The following is a 14,368-nucleotide window of genomic DNA, read 5'->3' as shown; positions in this document are numbered from 1 at the left end:
TCTACAGATTCAGATAGTAGTGTGAGGCCTGTGAAGATGCCTCCAGTGGGCACAGCTGCACTGTCTCCTGCTCTTGCATCTGTCTGATAATAGTCACACCCTTCCATATCCAAGGGTGCTATATGAACATCTGTCTGTCAGCATCGTCTTTAGAGTGGCCTTAGAAAAGCCAGCTGACAGTAGCAGTGATGCACTCTGCTGGGAGGAAGGGAGACTGTGAGCCTAATTCTATTACAGGAAGGGATCAGAGGATGCTGAAAGTCAGTAGACCAGAAAATAATGAAAACATGGGGCTGCTTAGATGACTCAACAGTTAAGAGCACTGGCTGCTCCTCTTCTAGAGGACCTGGGTTCAGTTCCCAGCACCCTTGTGGCAGCTAACAACCATCTGTAACTCCACTTCCAGAAGATTCAGTGCCGAGAGAGAGAGAGAGAGAGAGAGAGAGAGAGAGAGAGGGGGGGGGGGGGGGGGAGGGAGAGAGAGAGGGGGGGGGGAGGGAGAGAGAGACTGAGCCTGATGGTTAGCCTTTCGGTTCTTTTTTGTTTATTTATTTTTATTTTGGTACTAGGGCTTAATTTAAGGGTGAGCATGGTGCTCCACCTCTGAGAATACTTTCCAAGCCCTCTTTTACATGTTATTTTGAGACAGGGTCTCTTAAGTTGCCCAGGCTGCCTTTGAACTCCCCTACAACCCAGCTAGCCTTGAATTGCCATACTGCTACATCATCCTCTCTAACTGGAATATAGGACTATGCCAGCAGGCCTGGCTATACTTTTTTTTAAATAGCATTTTAAAAGAAAATATTTATTTTTATTTCCTGTGTATGGGTGTTATTCCTGCATGTATGTGTGGGCCAGATGCATGCCTGGTGCCTGCAGAGGCTAGAAGAACTTGTCAGATCCCTTGAGCTGGAGTTATAGTACAGATAAGTTGGCTGTGGGAATTGAACCTGGGTCCTCTAGAAGAGCAGCCAGTGCTCTTAACCATCTCTGAACCATTCCTCCAGCACCACACCTATACTCTTTGATACTTTAACCAAGTATATATATAATTACCTGGATTTTTTTTTTGGTTACTTTTCTATTGCAACCTATAGAAAAAAAAGCATTTATTTGGGCCTCACAGTTTGAGAGGGTTAAAGCCCATGATCACGATGGCAGAAAGTATGGCAACAGATAGGCAGGAATGGCCTGGGCAGTAGTTGAGAGCTCACATCTTGAGACATAACTATGAGACAGAGCTAACTGGGAATGTTGTTTTGCTTTTGAAACCTTCAAGGCAGTGGCATACTTCCTCCAACAAGGCCATACCTCCTAGTCATTCCCAAATACTTCTGTAAAGCTGGGGACCAAATATTCAAACAGAGGAACCCATGGGATTATTTTCATTCAAATTACTATATTCATTCCCTGGGCACCATAGGCTTGGGATCACATTATAATGCAAAATGTATTTAGTCCAACTTCCTAAGTCCCTATATTCTTTCAGTCTCAACTGTTTAAAAGTCCAAAGTGGGGCTGGAGAGATGGCTCAGCGGTTAAGAGCATTGCCTGCTCTTCCAAAGGTCCCGAGTTCAATTCCCAGCAACCACAAGGTGGCTGACAACCATCTGTAATGAGGTCTGGTGCCCTCTTCATGCCTGCACACCGACAGAATATTGTATACATAATAAATAAATAAATATTAAAAAAAAAAGTCCAAAGTGTCTTCTGAGACTCAAGGCAATCTCTTAACTGTTTAACCTCTTACAAAAGCAAAAAGCAAATCACGTATTTCCAGCATACAATGGCACAAGACAGTACCATTCCAAAAGGGAGGAATTGCAGCAAAGTGAGGAAATACTGGACCAAAGCAAGACCGAAACCTAGCAGGGCAATTCTTTCCTTTGTTGACGTAAAAACCACAGCTCTCATCTTAAAGGGAACAAAAGATATTTTATTTTGGAGTCATTTAAGTGACCATGACCCAGGAACACAGATTTAGGTTACCCCAAATTCCATGTTCCAACATAGAAGTTTTTTTGGGGGGTGGGGGGAGGTACAGTTTTACAGAACAAAGAAAATTATAAATAAGGCAAGTTTAAGACACATTGGTGGGTGCATCAGAGAGGCGGGTACAAGATGGGAGGAGGTGTCTGTCTACTCTGTAGGCCCAAGATGTTATCTGATGACATTAACTTAGATTGGTGGAAGCAAGTGTTTTGCTAAGTTAGTAGCTTCGAAGAGGTTTTTATTTATTATCACCAGGTGTTAGTTCAGATACAGAGTAGGGCAGGAACAGCTGGCTGTTCCAGAAGGCTAGAACTAGCTCACAATAATTAGCCTCTGAAGCTACAAAGTTCCAATCTCTCCACAGTTCTGAGATTCCAGTTAGTCCCAGTCTCTACAGACACAGACTTCGTCCAGGAGTTTTTGGTTTTTGTTTGTTTGTTTCCTGGTTCACAGGCAAAACCAGCTTCTTTTCAGGAATTTTTCACTCCCACCTTCCAGTTTTGCTGACAGCAGCACACCTCTCTCTCTTGCACTGGTTCTAGTCACTGTCTGCAACTCCCCTTAGTAGATGTCTCATGGATCTGGCATCTCCAACAACTTGGGATCTCATATGCAATCCAAGCTTCACGTTCACAGCTTCACACAATGGCCTTTGTTGCTTTTTCAAGCAGGAAATTCCTCAGGACTTTTCTTTTTACAACTTGGAAGCTTAGCTGGGCAGCGTTTTCAACTTACTCAGATAAATTTGTAGGACAGGGGCAAAAAGCACATACATTATTGCCATGATATTCTAAGTGCTATCTAGTCCAGTTGGTAACATTGCTCCCCTCTGAAACCTCTTGTGCCTCACGACTATCAGCACCGCTCTCTTCCCAGCTCCTATGAGGATGTGAGGATGACCCAGTAAACCCCACTTACAGCATTTACCTGCTTTTCTACTCCAAAGTCTCAGAGTCTTTCACATTCCCCCAAAAGCAGCTTGCTCAGCTCTATCTATCACAGCAATAGCCCCCTTCCTGGGACAACTTATGTCTTGGTTACTTTTCTCTTACTATGTACATGTCATAACCAAGGCAGCTTATAAAAGAAAGCATTTATTAGGACCTACAGTTTCAAAGGATTATAATCAATAGTTATCATGGCAGGAAACATGGCGGCAGGAAGACAGGCATTGTAGAGAGGAGTTGCTGAGAGCTCACATCCTTATCTGAAGTGTTTATCTAATTATTCTTTATCAATAAAAACTCTGGAGTCAGATATCAGGGTAGGAACCCAAATGATTAGAGAAGTAGTGCAGAAGCAACCAGTCGCCCCCGCCTCTCTTTCTCTCTCTCTCTGGTTCCTTTATCCAAAAAGGCCCAGACCTTCTCAAAGCCCCACCCTACTACTCTTGTGTCTCTCTGTTCTCAGTTCTCCAAAACCTCTGTAGTTAATTTTGGTCAGCTAGTACCTGATTCAGTAGCTGATTTGCTCTCTGATTCACAGCAAATTTTATTGGCAGTCTTGAGAGCATCAGAATATTATCAAAATATCACACGATATTTCCCCCTTTTGTCTAAATAAAGGTTTTAACTCTGACACATAAAAACTGTATACAGTAAGAACAATTATCAGGTAAGAACTACAGCCACAATGCTCAGTCCATTTGCTCTTGGCAAATTTAGAGAAAATACTTCATTATCTATCCTATCTTGGCTAGGTCAAAGTTTTGTATCTAATTCACTATCCTAACTTGTATTACCAACCTAAAACTATTTTTTAAGACCTCAAAACATTTTTTTTAGATAAACAATTTAAACTTTTATATCTGTCAACCTTATATACTTTGTTTTTTGAGTTTCTTTTTTTGAATTTGGTAACAAGGAAAACTGTAAAACTATAACTATCTAGTCTTCAATCTCCATCAGAGACCCAAGAAGGATAAAATATTATTTGAATAAACAGAAAGTGCAGAGCAAACAACTTCCAAAATTATAGAAATGACAGAAACAGCTGACTGCCTGGACAGTCACTGAAGGTTACTCTGTAACATTGGGGCATCCATCTTTGACCTTCAGGACTAGAATATCTGACAGACTTTTCTGTGAAACAGGAATTTTGAAGGACTGTCCCAACTTGTCTTGGCAAAGTTCAGCAGTCTTTGTCTCCTGCATGTCCAACTTGGTCAGCATACTGTCAGCAGTTGAGGCAAGGGCAGTTTCTTTGCCTAGTTGCTAACTTTGGCTACAAAGAAAGCAACTCCATATGGAGATTCTTCAATGCCCATCATCCCCTTTTGAAGTAAATTAATGCTGCCAGAAGCAGATGTGTCTCATTGTCATGAAAAGCCTTATGGTGTTAAAACATCTTAAATGCCATATTTTGTAGGTCTCTGAAGTGTTTGAAGACCACCTATCTAAAATATAACTGTTGACCTTGAAAACTTACCTAACATGACTACAAGTTTGCTTGTTATAGGTGACTAACTACTAACCTGCATTTCTTTATTATCCTAAATAGCTCATAATAATAACTTTCAAGAACTAGAAATTTATATTAAATTGTTACATGAGCTGCACAGGTATAATACCTCAGACATAGAGTAGAAACATATACATAGTATGTTCTAACAAAAATAATCTTAAATTTGTATCAATATACAAAAATACCTTAAACAAAAGTAGAAACATATATACAGTATAACAAAAATAGCCTTAAATTTGAATCAATATACAAAAATCCATGCCAGTGTAAAATATTTAAAACTAGTAGTTGTGTTTTAGCTTAAAAGTAGATTCAATAATCTACTTTTATCCTATCATTTCTATATTTCCCATTTTGTTTTCAGAATGAGATTCTTGAATCTAATCTCCTTTATTTAGCTTTTTTCCTGACCATTACCAATAACAACCCCCTAAATAATGACAAATATCCATAACTCATTGAATGATCAAAAACCACCCACCCCACCTCTTGGGAATGTGGGTGTTGTGTATTCTAGATTGCTTTCAGTTGTCCGGGGGACAACAGCATCTCTAGGGGACCCTGAGAAAATAGAGATAATGGTCAAGTCTTGGGAGGGCTAGCTGTATCATTTGTTGCCAGTCTCCATGTAATGGGAAAGTATAGGGCTTATCTGAAGTCTTGGCTGGAGTGGTGCATGAAGTTGGACCATCTCACCTAGGAGCAGTTAGTAGTCCAAAGCTGATCTTTGGATGGTATTTGTCAGCTTTGTGACATTACCACAATCCAGGTGGAATCATTGTTATGGGGCCCCCATCTTTCAGTTTGGAGACTTCAAAGGTCATTGTTAGGAATGGTCACATTCACTGCAAAAAATTAAAATATTTTAAATGTCATATGCAGCAGAGCTCAGAGAGGTTAAAGGGCCACAATTAATTAAGAAGATCTGGAAGTATACAAACTTAATTCCTAGTTGTCTGATAGAGACTCAAGCCTGAAATCATGTACAGGAAGCTAGATGAAAGCCTTTTTCTAAAATTAGTTAGTATTCTCTATGTCCATAACATCATGACAGAAAGTTTTAATACATATATACATATCAATCTTGTAAATTTTGAGGTAATATTTATACCTTAAGAAAAGCTTTAAAGTGTCAAAATAAAACCAAAGGATTATAAAGTTAGTGGCAATAGACTAGCCCCTTAATTTTGGTTTTTCTTCTGTCCCATACCAGGTGGCTGTTGTGACAGTGTGACAGAGATTTTGGATTTTCCTTTAACAACATGCTTGGACTTAGAGAAGGAGAGAGCCATGCTCCAACTCCAAAGCCAGCTTTAATTTTTAATTGAACTGGGACTGCAAAAAGACCATTTGTATTACATGTTTGTAGAGAACAGCAGAAACAAACATTTGGGAAGATTTATGAAATTTTATCCTGTTGGAAATGTGATATACTATTAGTCCATTTTACTCTTTTTTCTTGGGGCATTTTCTCTGGATGATTCATCCTTTTTTCTTCAGATGTCCCATTTGTCCAGTGGTCTTCAGATTCCTTAGTTGGATGCCTTCATTCTCCTGGAAAAACAAAAACAAAACCCTGCCTTAACACTGACTTTGGGGAGTTTCCCCTTTTGGCAAGTCATGTGATCAAATGAAAGGTATTTGTTAGTCTTATAAATTAGTTTGTGCCATGAGGTGGTGGTGCACACCTTGAATCCCAGCACTCTGGAGGCAGAGGCAGGAGGATCTCTGTTAGTTTGAGGCCAGCCTGGTCTACAAGAGCTAGTTCCAGGACAGGTTCTAAAGCTACAGAGAAACCCTGTCTCAAAAAACCAAAAAAAAAAAAAAAGTTTGTATTGAATGGTCACACTGTTTGATAAACTGTTACCTCTTCTAATGAAGAGGTCTCTCCTGTCTGTATCTAATCTTTATCAACTTTGATGGTATCCATAGCTTTTCTTCTCCTGTGGAAACAAAATCAAAACCTCTTTCCCAATGTAACACATGTCCTGGTTTCCATTCTGAGGTCAGAACATCTTTAAAGTATACAGGCTGATTTAATACGGTAGTTTTTTTTTTCTATTATCCAGTGTCTCTCTGCAGCTGTCATTCCTTTCTCATTAGCGTTTAAAATTTTAAAGTTAATAAAGTATTGTGCAGTCTATCTGTGGGGGTCTTTATTTCCCCTTTTGATTTATTAAGCATATTTTTTAGAGTGTAATTAGAACTTTCTATAACTGCTTGCCCTGTAGGATTGTGTGATATACCTGTAATATGCTTTATGTTGTAATATGAAAAACCTGTTTCGTATCACTAGAGACATATGCTGGAGCATTGTCAGTCTTAATATGTACAAGTATTCCCATAATGACCAGAACTTCTAATAAATGTGTAATTACAGAATTAGCCTTTTCAGAACTTAAAGCAGTTGCCTATTGAAATCCTGAATATGTGTCCATGCTACATAAACATATTTTAATTTTCCAAACTCTATAAAATGAAACACAGCCATTGCCAAATTTCATTTCTTTGAGTACCCTTTAGGTTACTTCCTGCAGATAGTGGAGTTTGGTTATACAAAGAACAAGTAGGACATTTCCCTATAATTTCCTTGGCTTGTTACTAAGTGATAGAAAAATCTTTCTTCAAATCCTTGTTATTAGCATGATGTTTCTTTGAAGTTCTGAGGCTTCTAGAGCATTTACTACCAATAGCTGATAAATTTCATCATTACCTTGTGCTAAAGAACCTGCCTGGTAGACCCGTATGGGATCTGATATGTGTTATATATAAGAGATAATTTCTCTGATTATTTCTTTTAATTGAATAAATAACAAAGTTAATTCTGGATCATTCGGAATAAGTTCAGCAGTTCCAATATGTAAAATAACCCTTTTTGCATATTGAGAGTCAGTAACTATATTAAGAGGGTCTGGAAAATCTAATAATATCATTAGAATAGCATAGAATTGTGACTTTTAAACAGAATCATAAGGGATTTAGCCACTTTATTTAAATTTCCTGACTTATAACCTGCATTTCCTAATTTATTTGCATCAGTATAGAATGTAGGGGCTCCTGAAATTGGTGGACCCTGTTCAATGTGAGGAAGGATACAATTAGTTCTCTTTATAAACTAAAGTCTCTTGCTTTGTTATATTTGTTGCTAATCTGTCCCCTTTTGTAAGAGGAGCAACAGGCCACATCCTGCCACCCGGCTAGCTTAATCCCCAAAATAACAACACACAAACTATATTCATTTAAATCACTGCCTGGCCCATTATTTCTAGCCACTTATTGGCTAACTCTCACATCTTGATTAACCCATTTCTATTAATCTGTATTTCATCACCATGTCATGGCTTACCGGGAAAGATTCAACATGTCTGACCTGGCGGCTGGCTCTGTGGCTGCTCTCTCTGACCCTGCCTCCTTTCTCCCAGCATTCTGTTCTGTCTACCACGCCCATCTAAAGGCTGTCCTATCAAAAGGCCAAGGCAGTCTCTTTATTCAACCAATGAAAGCAACACATAGAAAGAAGACCCTCCTACACTACTCCCCTCCAAAAGTTACTACAAACTCTTTGCCAGTGTTCATTTTCTGCCCATTTTTAGAAAATTTCAGCATTAGTAAAAGGCACCACAATTTCTACTGGGTCTATTCCTACTAATTGGCAAAGTCTTCATTTTTCTTTCAGAAACCTTTTCTACAAAGGTCTTTAATATTTTATTCTGTTTATGTGGTAAAAAATATACATCCTAAGATATTATTTTCTCTCTGAATTAAAATTCCTGTAGGGGAATGCATAGAGGGTAAAATGAACATAATGTGATCATGCTCTGGATCCCAATGATCCACATGTACATCCTGTATTGTTTTGTACCAAAGCCAATTCTCTGTCAGCCTCAGCTGATAGTTTTCTTGGACTATTTAAATCCTGTCACCTTTAAAGGTTTAAAATAAATTACCGAGCTCTCGAGTTGTCAATCCAGATGTGGCCCATAGCCATTTAATATCTCCCTGCAGTTTTTGAAAATCATCAAGAATTCACAATTGTTCTCTCATGATTTGTACTTTCTATGGTTGAATTTTTGTAAACCTCATGTATCCTAAGTATTTAATAGAATCTCCTGTCTGTATTTTTTTCAGGAGCAATTTATAATCCCTAACAAGGCAAAATTTTCCTTACTTCTTCAAACATATTCTTTAAAGTATTTATATTTGAATCAACTAGTAAAATATCATCCATATACCAGCAAATATAGATTGAGGAAACTTTATGAATTGCTTCCAGTGACTGTTTGACAGAATATTGACAGAGGTAGGGCTGTTTAACACCCCTTGTGGAAGAATTTTCCACTGATAACTCTTAACAGGGTGGGAATTACTAAAAGTAGGCACTGTGAGAGCAAACTTTTCTCTATCCTGTTCTTGTAAAGGTTAAAAAGCAGTCTTTCCCATCAATCACTATAATAGACCATCCTTTAGGTAATAGAGAAGGCAAGGGAATTCCAAGCTGTAAAGAGCCATTGACAGAATGACCTCATTAATAGCTCTTTGATCTGTTGCCATTCTCCATTTTTCAGATTTCTTTTTAATGACAAATATAGGAGAATTCCAAGGACTGGTTTATTTTTCAATATGTTGAGCATTTAACTGCTTACTATACCAGCTGTTCTAATGCCTGTAATTTCTATGATGTCAAAAGCCATTGTTTCACCCAGACAGGCTTGTTAGTTAACCATTTTAAAGTTAGGGCTGTTGGTACCTTTGAAAGATCAGCTGCTGTCATACCCTGCTTATATACAGCCTGAATACTCAGTAACCATTCTTGATAATGCTTTTTAATATTTTTCTCAGAAGCATACTATGGTTTGTTTCTGAGATTGGAGGAATGTTAATCTGGGTTTTTCATTGCTGTAACATCATGTCTTCATAAATTTATTGCTATGTTAGCCATGTATGGCTTTAATTTTCCTATCCTTCCTTCTGGCCCTGTACACTTGACTTCTCTTGCACTTTGTTTTATGTGAGATAAAGTTCCAATCCCTAGAAGCTGAACATTTACCTCCTAAAGAGGCTAATTTGAATACCAAGATTTTGGTGCAATTATTATTAAATCTGTCCCTGTGTCTACCAAACCTATGTCTACTCTCAATTTCAGTGCCATTTATTTGTTTTGTGGTTTGTTTGTTTGTTTGTTTTTTGAGGGTTTCTTTGTAGCTTTGGGGTCTATCCTGGAACTGGCTCTTGTAGACCAGGCTGGCCTCAAACTCACAGAGATCCACCTACCACTACCTCCTGAGTGCTGGTATTAAAGGCGTGCGCCACCACCGCCCGGCCTTATTTGTATTTTTAACTTTGGTCTTTCATCATCTATAGACAGTTGCCAAAATACTTGTTTTATGCTCTCTTCTGTAAGTTTTGTTTTATCAAATGAGGCAATTCTGTCATCCACAGCAGTAGGGTTTTTCACAACAGGCAATTAAGTCTTTTAATTGCCCTGTGGAGGAGTTGCCCCCATGCAACAGGGAAAATTAAACCAAATTTGACACAGGTACCTGCAAGATTTACCTTGCCCCTGCCCCATGTTGATCTGCACTCATTAGTCCAGTGCTGGCCTTTGCCGTGCCTTCTGCATATTCCAGAAGGCTAGGGCCTTCTATTTGGATTGTCTCTAGAAAAAACATTGTTCTTAAGAATGCCTTGCCTACAGTCCCTTTTCAGATGATCTGGTTTACCACATTTAAAACATCTAACCTTTTGATTTTTCTTAAAATTTTTAGAACTCACTTCTCCTGTCCAAGTATCATCATAAGTGTGAGATCCAGTATCACCTGATTTTATGATCCACTCTATTGATACTGATCTTGCCTTTAAAGGCCTAATCACCTTTTTACATTCTGAATTAGCATTTTTTAAAGCCATAGATTCAATTAGTGTTTGTCTAATTTTTAGATCTGATATCATTCTATTTACAGTTGAAATCAGTTTTTGTAAAAAGCCAGTGAAGGCTTCTTTTGGGCCTTGTATAATCTTGTTTTTCTAATAAACTTGGGCTATTCCTCCTCTGTCTGTGTGAATATTTTTCCTAGTTTCATTAGTAGGTCTTTCTAAGTATTATATCTTACCAGTCACTTTTTGTATTTGGCACTGATATCAAACAACTTTTTTAATGATAAAATATGAATTACCAAACTGATAGTGATTATAATTGACATTATGTTAATCTCAGATATGTTGATTATTCTTTCATTTTAATGTTCCATTTTCAAACTATCTTTTGTAGAACTATATAGAGATCTAACTCTCTGCATTGTAATATTGTTCCCCATTCTTAACATGGGGAAAAAAACTTTAAAAAAAAAAAAAAAACTTATTTTCCCCTTAAGAATTCCCAGGTGAGCAGAGCAGAATTGGGGTCCGTGATGTGAAACTCCCAATGAGTTAATAAAGACATTAAATTTAAAAAAATACCCAGGAGGTGTCTCACCAGATCTGCTGATGATGACAGGAAAGTGTGAGGCTGGCTGTCACCACACCACACAACTGGCGGAGAATATGTGGTTCATGGTCTGGCTGAGGGCAGCTGCAGCTGCTTTTGTGTAGCTGGGGTCTAAGAGTGTTTGGTGGGGGCTGCATCAGTAGAAGCTCAAGTGGGTATCAAGGATACTGACTTGGTGTGGCAGTGGCCCAAAGAGGGGGTCAAGGGGAAATCTGAAACCCACGGGGAGAGGGAGCCAGCCACTTGAAAAGCAGACACAGGAGGACATAGAGAGGAAGCACACAATGCAGGAAGTGAAGATACAGGACAGTGCTAGCTGCTGGTGAGCAGCTAACTCCAGTGGCCTTTGGAGCCAAGGCACCTGTAGAGTTTGAGGCTAGGGATGGGCGGCAGCTGGAGGCTGTTGTGAGAGGCTGCAACAGGAAAATCCCAGCTCAGAGGCCCCGGGGAGGAGGAAGAAAAGCCAGCAATGGCAGCGCTTAGGGGACTGCAAAGCCAGGAGCAAGTGACTACCTTGTGATCTCATGCCCTGAGTTGGACAACAGAAAAGCATTTATCTAATTATTCTTTATCAATAAAAACTCAGGAGTCAGATATTGGGGTAAGAACATGAACAGAGAAATGGCAGAGAAGTGACCTTCTCTCTCTCTCTCTCTCTCTCTCTCTCTCTCTCTCTCTCTCACACACACACACACACACACACACACACACACACATATCTCTCTCTGTCATTTCTCCATCCAAAAGAGGTCAAGACCATCTCTAAGCTCCACCCTGCTACTTCCTTTTTTTCTGTCCTTAGTCCTCCCAAACCTCTGTAGTTAATTTTGCTCAGCTAGTAGCTTGCCCCATCCTCAGATTCAAAGCAAATTTTATTGTCAGTATCAGGAGCTTCAGAATGTCACACAGCATTTATCCATAAGTAAGAGGCAGAGAGAACTAACTGGGAATAGCATGGGCTTTTCAAAGTTCAAGGCTCACCCCCAGCCACGCACTTCCTTCCCAAGCATTTCCACCAACTGGGAACCAAGTATTCAAACCTATGAGCCTCTGGGGCCATTCTCATTTAAACCACCGAAAATTTTAAGTTAGTAATATATGTGATAAAGAAAATGGTGTGGAGATTCTGGAAAGTAGTTCAAAGCTGTAGGAGGGGCTAAAAGTAAATAGACGTTAGTGTGTTTGGCAGATGTTCATTGGCATCAGCTGGTTTGGCAGTTCTGACCAGAGCTGAGTCATACAGTTTTGGTTCCAACACAAACCAGCATTAAGGCAGGTGTCGTGTAAGGTCAGGTGGTGGTTACTGGGAATCAGTGCTAGGCTGTGGTCACAACACAGAGATCCATATGGAATTTTGGCTGTGAAAAATAAAGGAAAGCTATCGATGTCAGGCAGTTCACAACTGCTTGTAATTCCAGTCCCAGAGTTTATCTGGGTTCATCTCACATGCACATACTACCCCCCCATATACACACCCATGATTAAACATAATAAAAATAAAATGTTTAGCATTGTAAGAGGGAAAAGAAGTTCGTTTCATAGGAAAATTCTTAAGAAGTGATAACCCAATCCCAGTTTACAGTATACTCCGCTAGTGTACACAGACGCTACCATTCTTGGCAAAGCTGAGACTTATGGGAGGACCCGGTCCTCTCCTAGTTTTCAGCCTTAAACAGTGGTCAGAATTCTGCTGCAAGAACAGCGTAGTCATACCAAGACTCTGCATGGCAGGCATTCTGACTCGGCTCTCTCCAGACCTGATGTGAAGGGTATATACTTCTGAGGTCTTCAGAGCCTTCAGAAGATTCTGGAGTCTATGGGTGTTGGTCCAGGAAGGCTCTCAGCTGCAGGAATGGTGTTCAGAAAGCCAGCCAGGTGAATGAACTCTGGGATCTTCTTTCATTCCCAGGTGTCTCCCTGAAGCCACAGGCTTTGCCTCACAGTGCAACTAACTCCTATTTGCATGTTCATATAATGGTCATGGTGGGAAAGATAAGGACAAATTATAGATCCTTTCTTCTTTCTCCAAATTTTGATTGCCTTTTCCCTAGTCAGAAAAGTCTACTCAGTTTTTTGAGTACTTTGTATATAACTTAGTAAATGCAAAGTATACAGTTTTTAAAAGAAAAGAAAACATCTGTGGTCATTTACCTAAAGGTCTTTCTTTATTCTTTTGGTGATACTCCATGTGTGAAGAGAAATTAATTCAAAGCATATTTTCACAGAGACTATTTCTCTTGACTCAAGGACATATAGAAAATCCAGACATGGCGAGAGCCCACTGACGGCTTCTCTTAGAGCCTTGGGCTCTCTCTCACCCTCTGGAGAATACCCATTCTCACTAGTATGTGACAAGCTTGGCTCCTACCTCCTCCACAAATCCACAATGCCAACATCCCATATTCCCAGGTTCTTTGAATAAAGCCTCCACTCTGTATTCCATCTCCTAGTCTCCAGGCATGGGCCCTGACTCTCAGTTTGCTTCAGAATAGTGCCTTTTCCCTACCACTTCCCCAACTCACTGCCTACCCTCCAGAGCTTCCATTTCAAAATGAAGGTTTTGGTTTTGGTTTTGAGTGCAGTTCCAGCTGCTATAGACGTCATTCAGGAAAGGCTCAGGCAAGGGAATCATTTCTTGATCTCTGATTTCTGGGGCCTATAAACTGAAACATCAGAACCTCCTGGAAGGCTTTAGCTTTGGGCATAGGCATCAGCCCTAGATGTCTAATCTCAGACTAGATGTCTGAGAGTAGAGAGTAGCAGGAGTCATGCCCAGAGCCAGCTAAATAGGGGAGGAGCAACTGTGTTGGGCCATGAAAGATAAAGAGAACTGACTACAGGAAAGCAAGGTCACTCTGGGCTGACTCTATAGTATTAAGGACAGTAGTACAATCACTTAAAAATACTTGTTTGAATGAAGGGTAGACTTAGTGCTCTGGAATTGCAGATCTATGATATCTTTCCCCAAGCCTGGGGCTTGCCAAGTTTCTTAGCATTTATCTGCCTCATCCAGAGGGCTCCCAGGACAAATATTTCTTAATGAAACAGTTGATGGAAGTGAGTTGGAATCAGGTTGTAGAAATGTAGGGGCATGAATTTTAGATTTCTGGGAATATGTATAAATAGTTACCTTCTGTTGAGTAGAAAATGAGGTTGTAAGTTTGTCTTTTTAAATTTTTTGTAGTGTGTGTGTGTGTGTGTGTGTGTGTGTGTGTGTGTGTGTGTGTGTACAGGAGAAGGTAGAGATGTACAGTGTACACATGTGGAGTACCATTCCTCAGGAACCACCCACCTTATTTTTTGAGTCTCTCTCTGGACCTTGGGGCTTGCTGGTTTGACTAGACTGGGTGGCCAACAAACCCCAGGGAACCTCATGTCTCTACCTCCTCAGCGCTGGGTTACTGTGCCACTATCCCAGCTCTCTGTGTG

General features: G+C 39.8%; 1 protein-coding gene across 2 annotated transcripts in view; it reads left to right on the top strand.

Annotated features, from left to right (window-relative positions):
• The window catches only part of Atrn (attractin), a 151,521-nt gene that overhangs the window by 113,290 nt on the left and 23,863 nt on the right, over positions 1-14,368 (top strand). Inside the window, exon 25 of one of the 2 annotated variants that reach the window (XM_041670851.1) lies at positions 5,669-6,840. The exons of the other annotated variant lie outside the window; for it this stretch is intronic. Coding sequence (XP_041526785.1) covers positions 5,669-5,689 — 21 coding nt within the window. The 3' untranslated portion in view covers positions 5,690-6,840. Of the gene's footprint in view, positions 1-5,668; positions 6,841-14,368 lie in introns of those variants that run through there. 2 annotated transcript variants of the gene reach the window in all.

Source organism: Microtus oregoni, unplaced genomic scaffold (genome assembly GCF_018167655.1).
Source record: "Microtus oregoni isolate MIOR12 unplaced genomic scaffold, Mior012 000020F_ref0000438, whole genome shotgun sequence".
In the NCBI taxonomy this organism is placed as follows: Eukaryota; Metazoa; Chordata; class Mammalia; order Rodentia; family Cricetidae; genus Microtus; species Microtus oregoni.
Note: the sequence above shows the minus strand (reverse complement) of the source record. Positions and strands in the feature narration are given on the sequence as shown.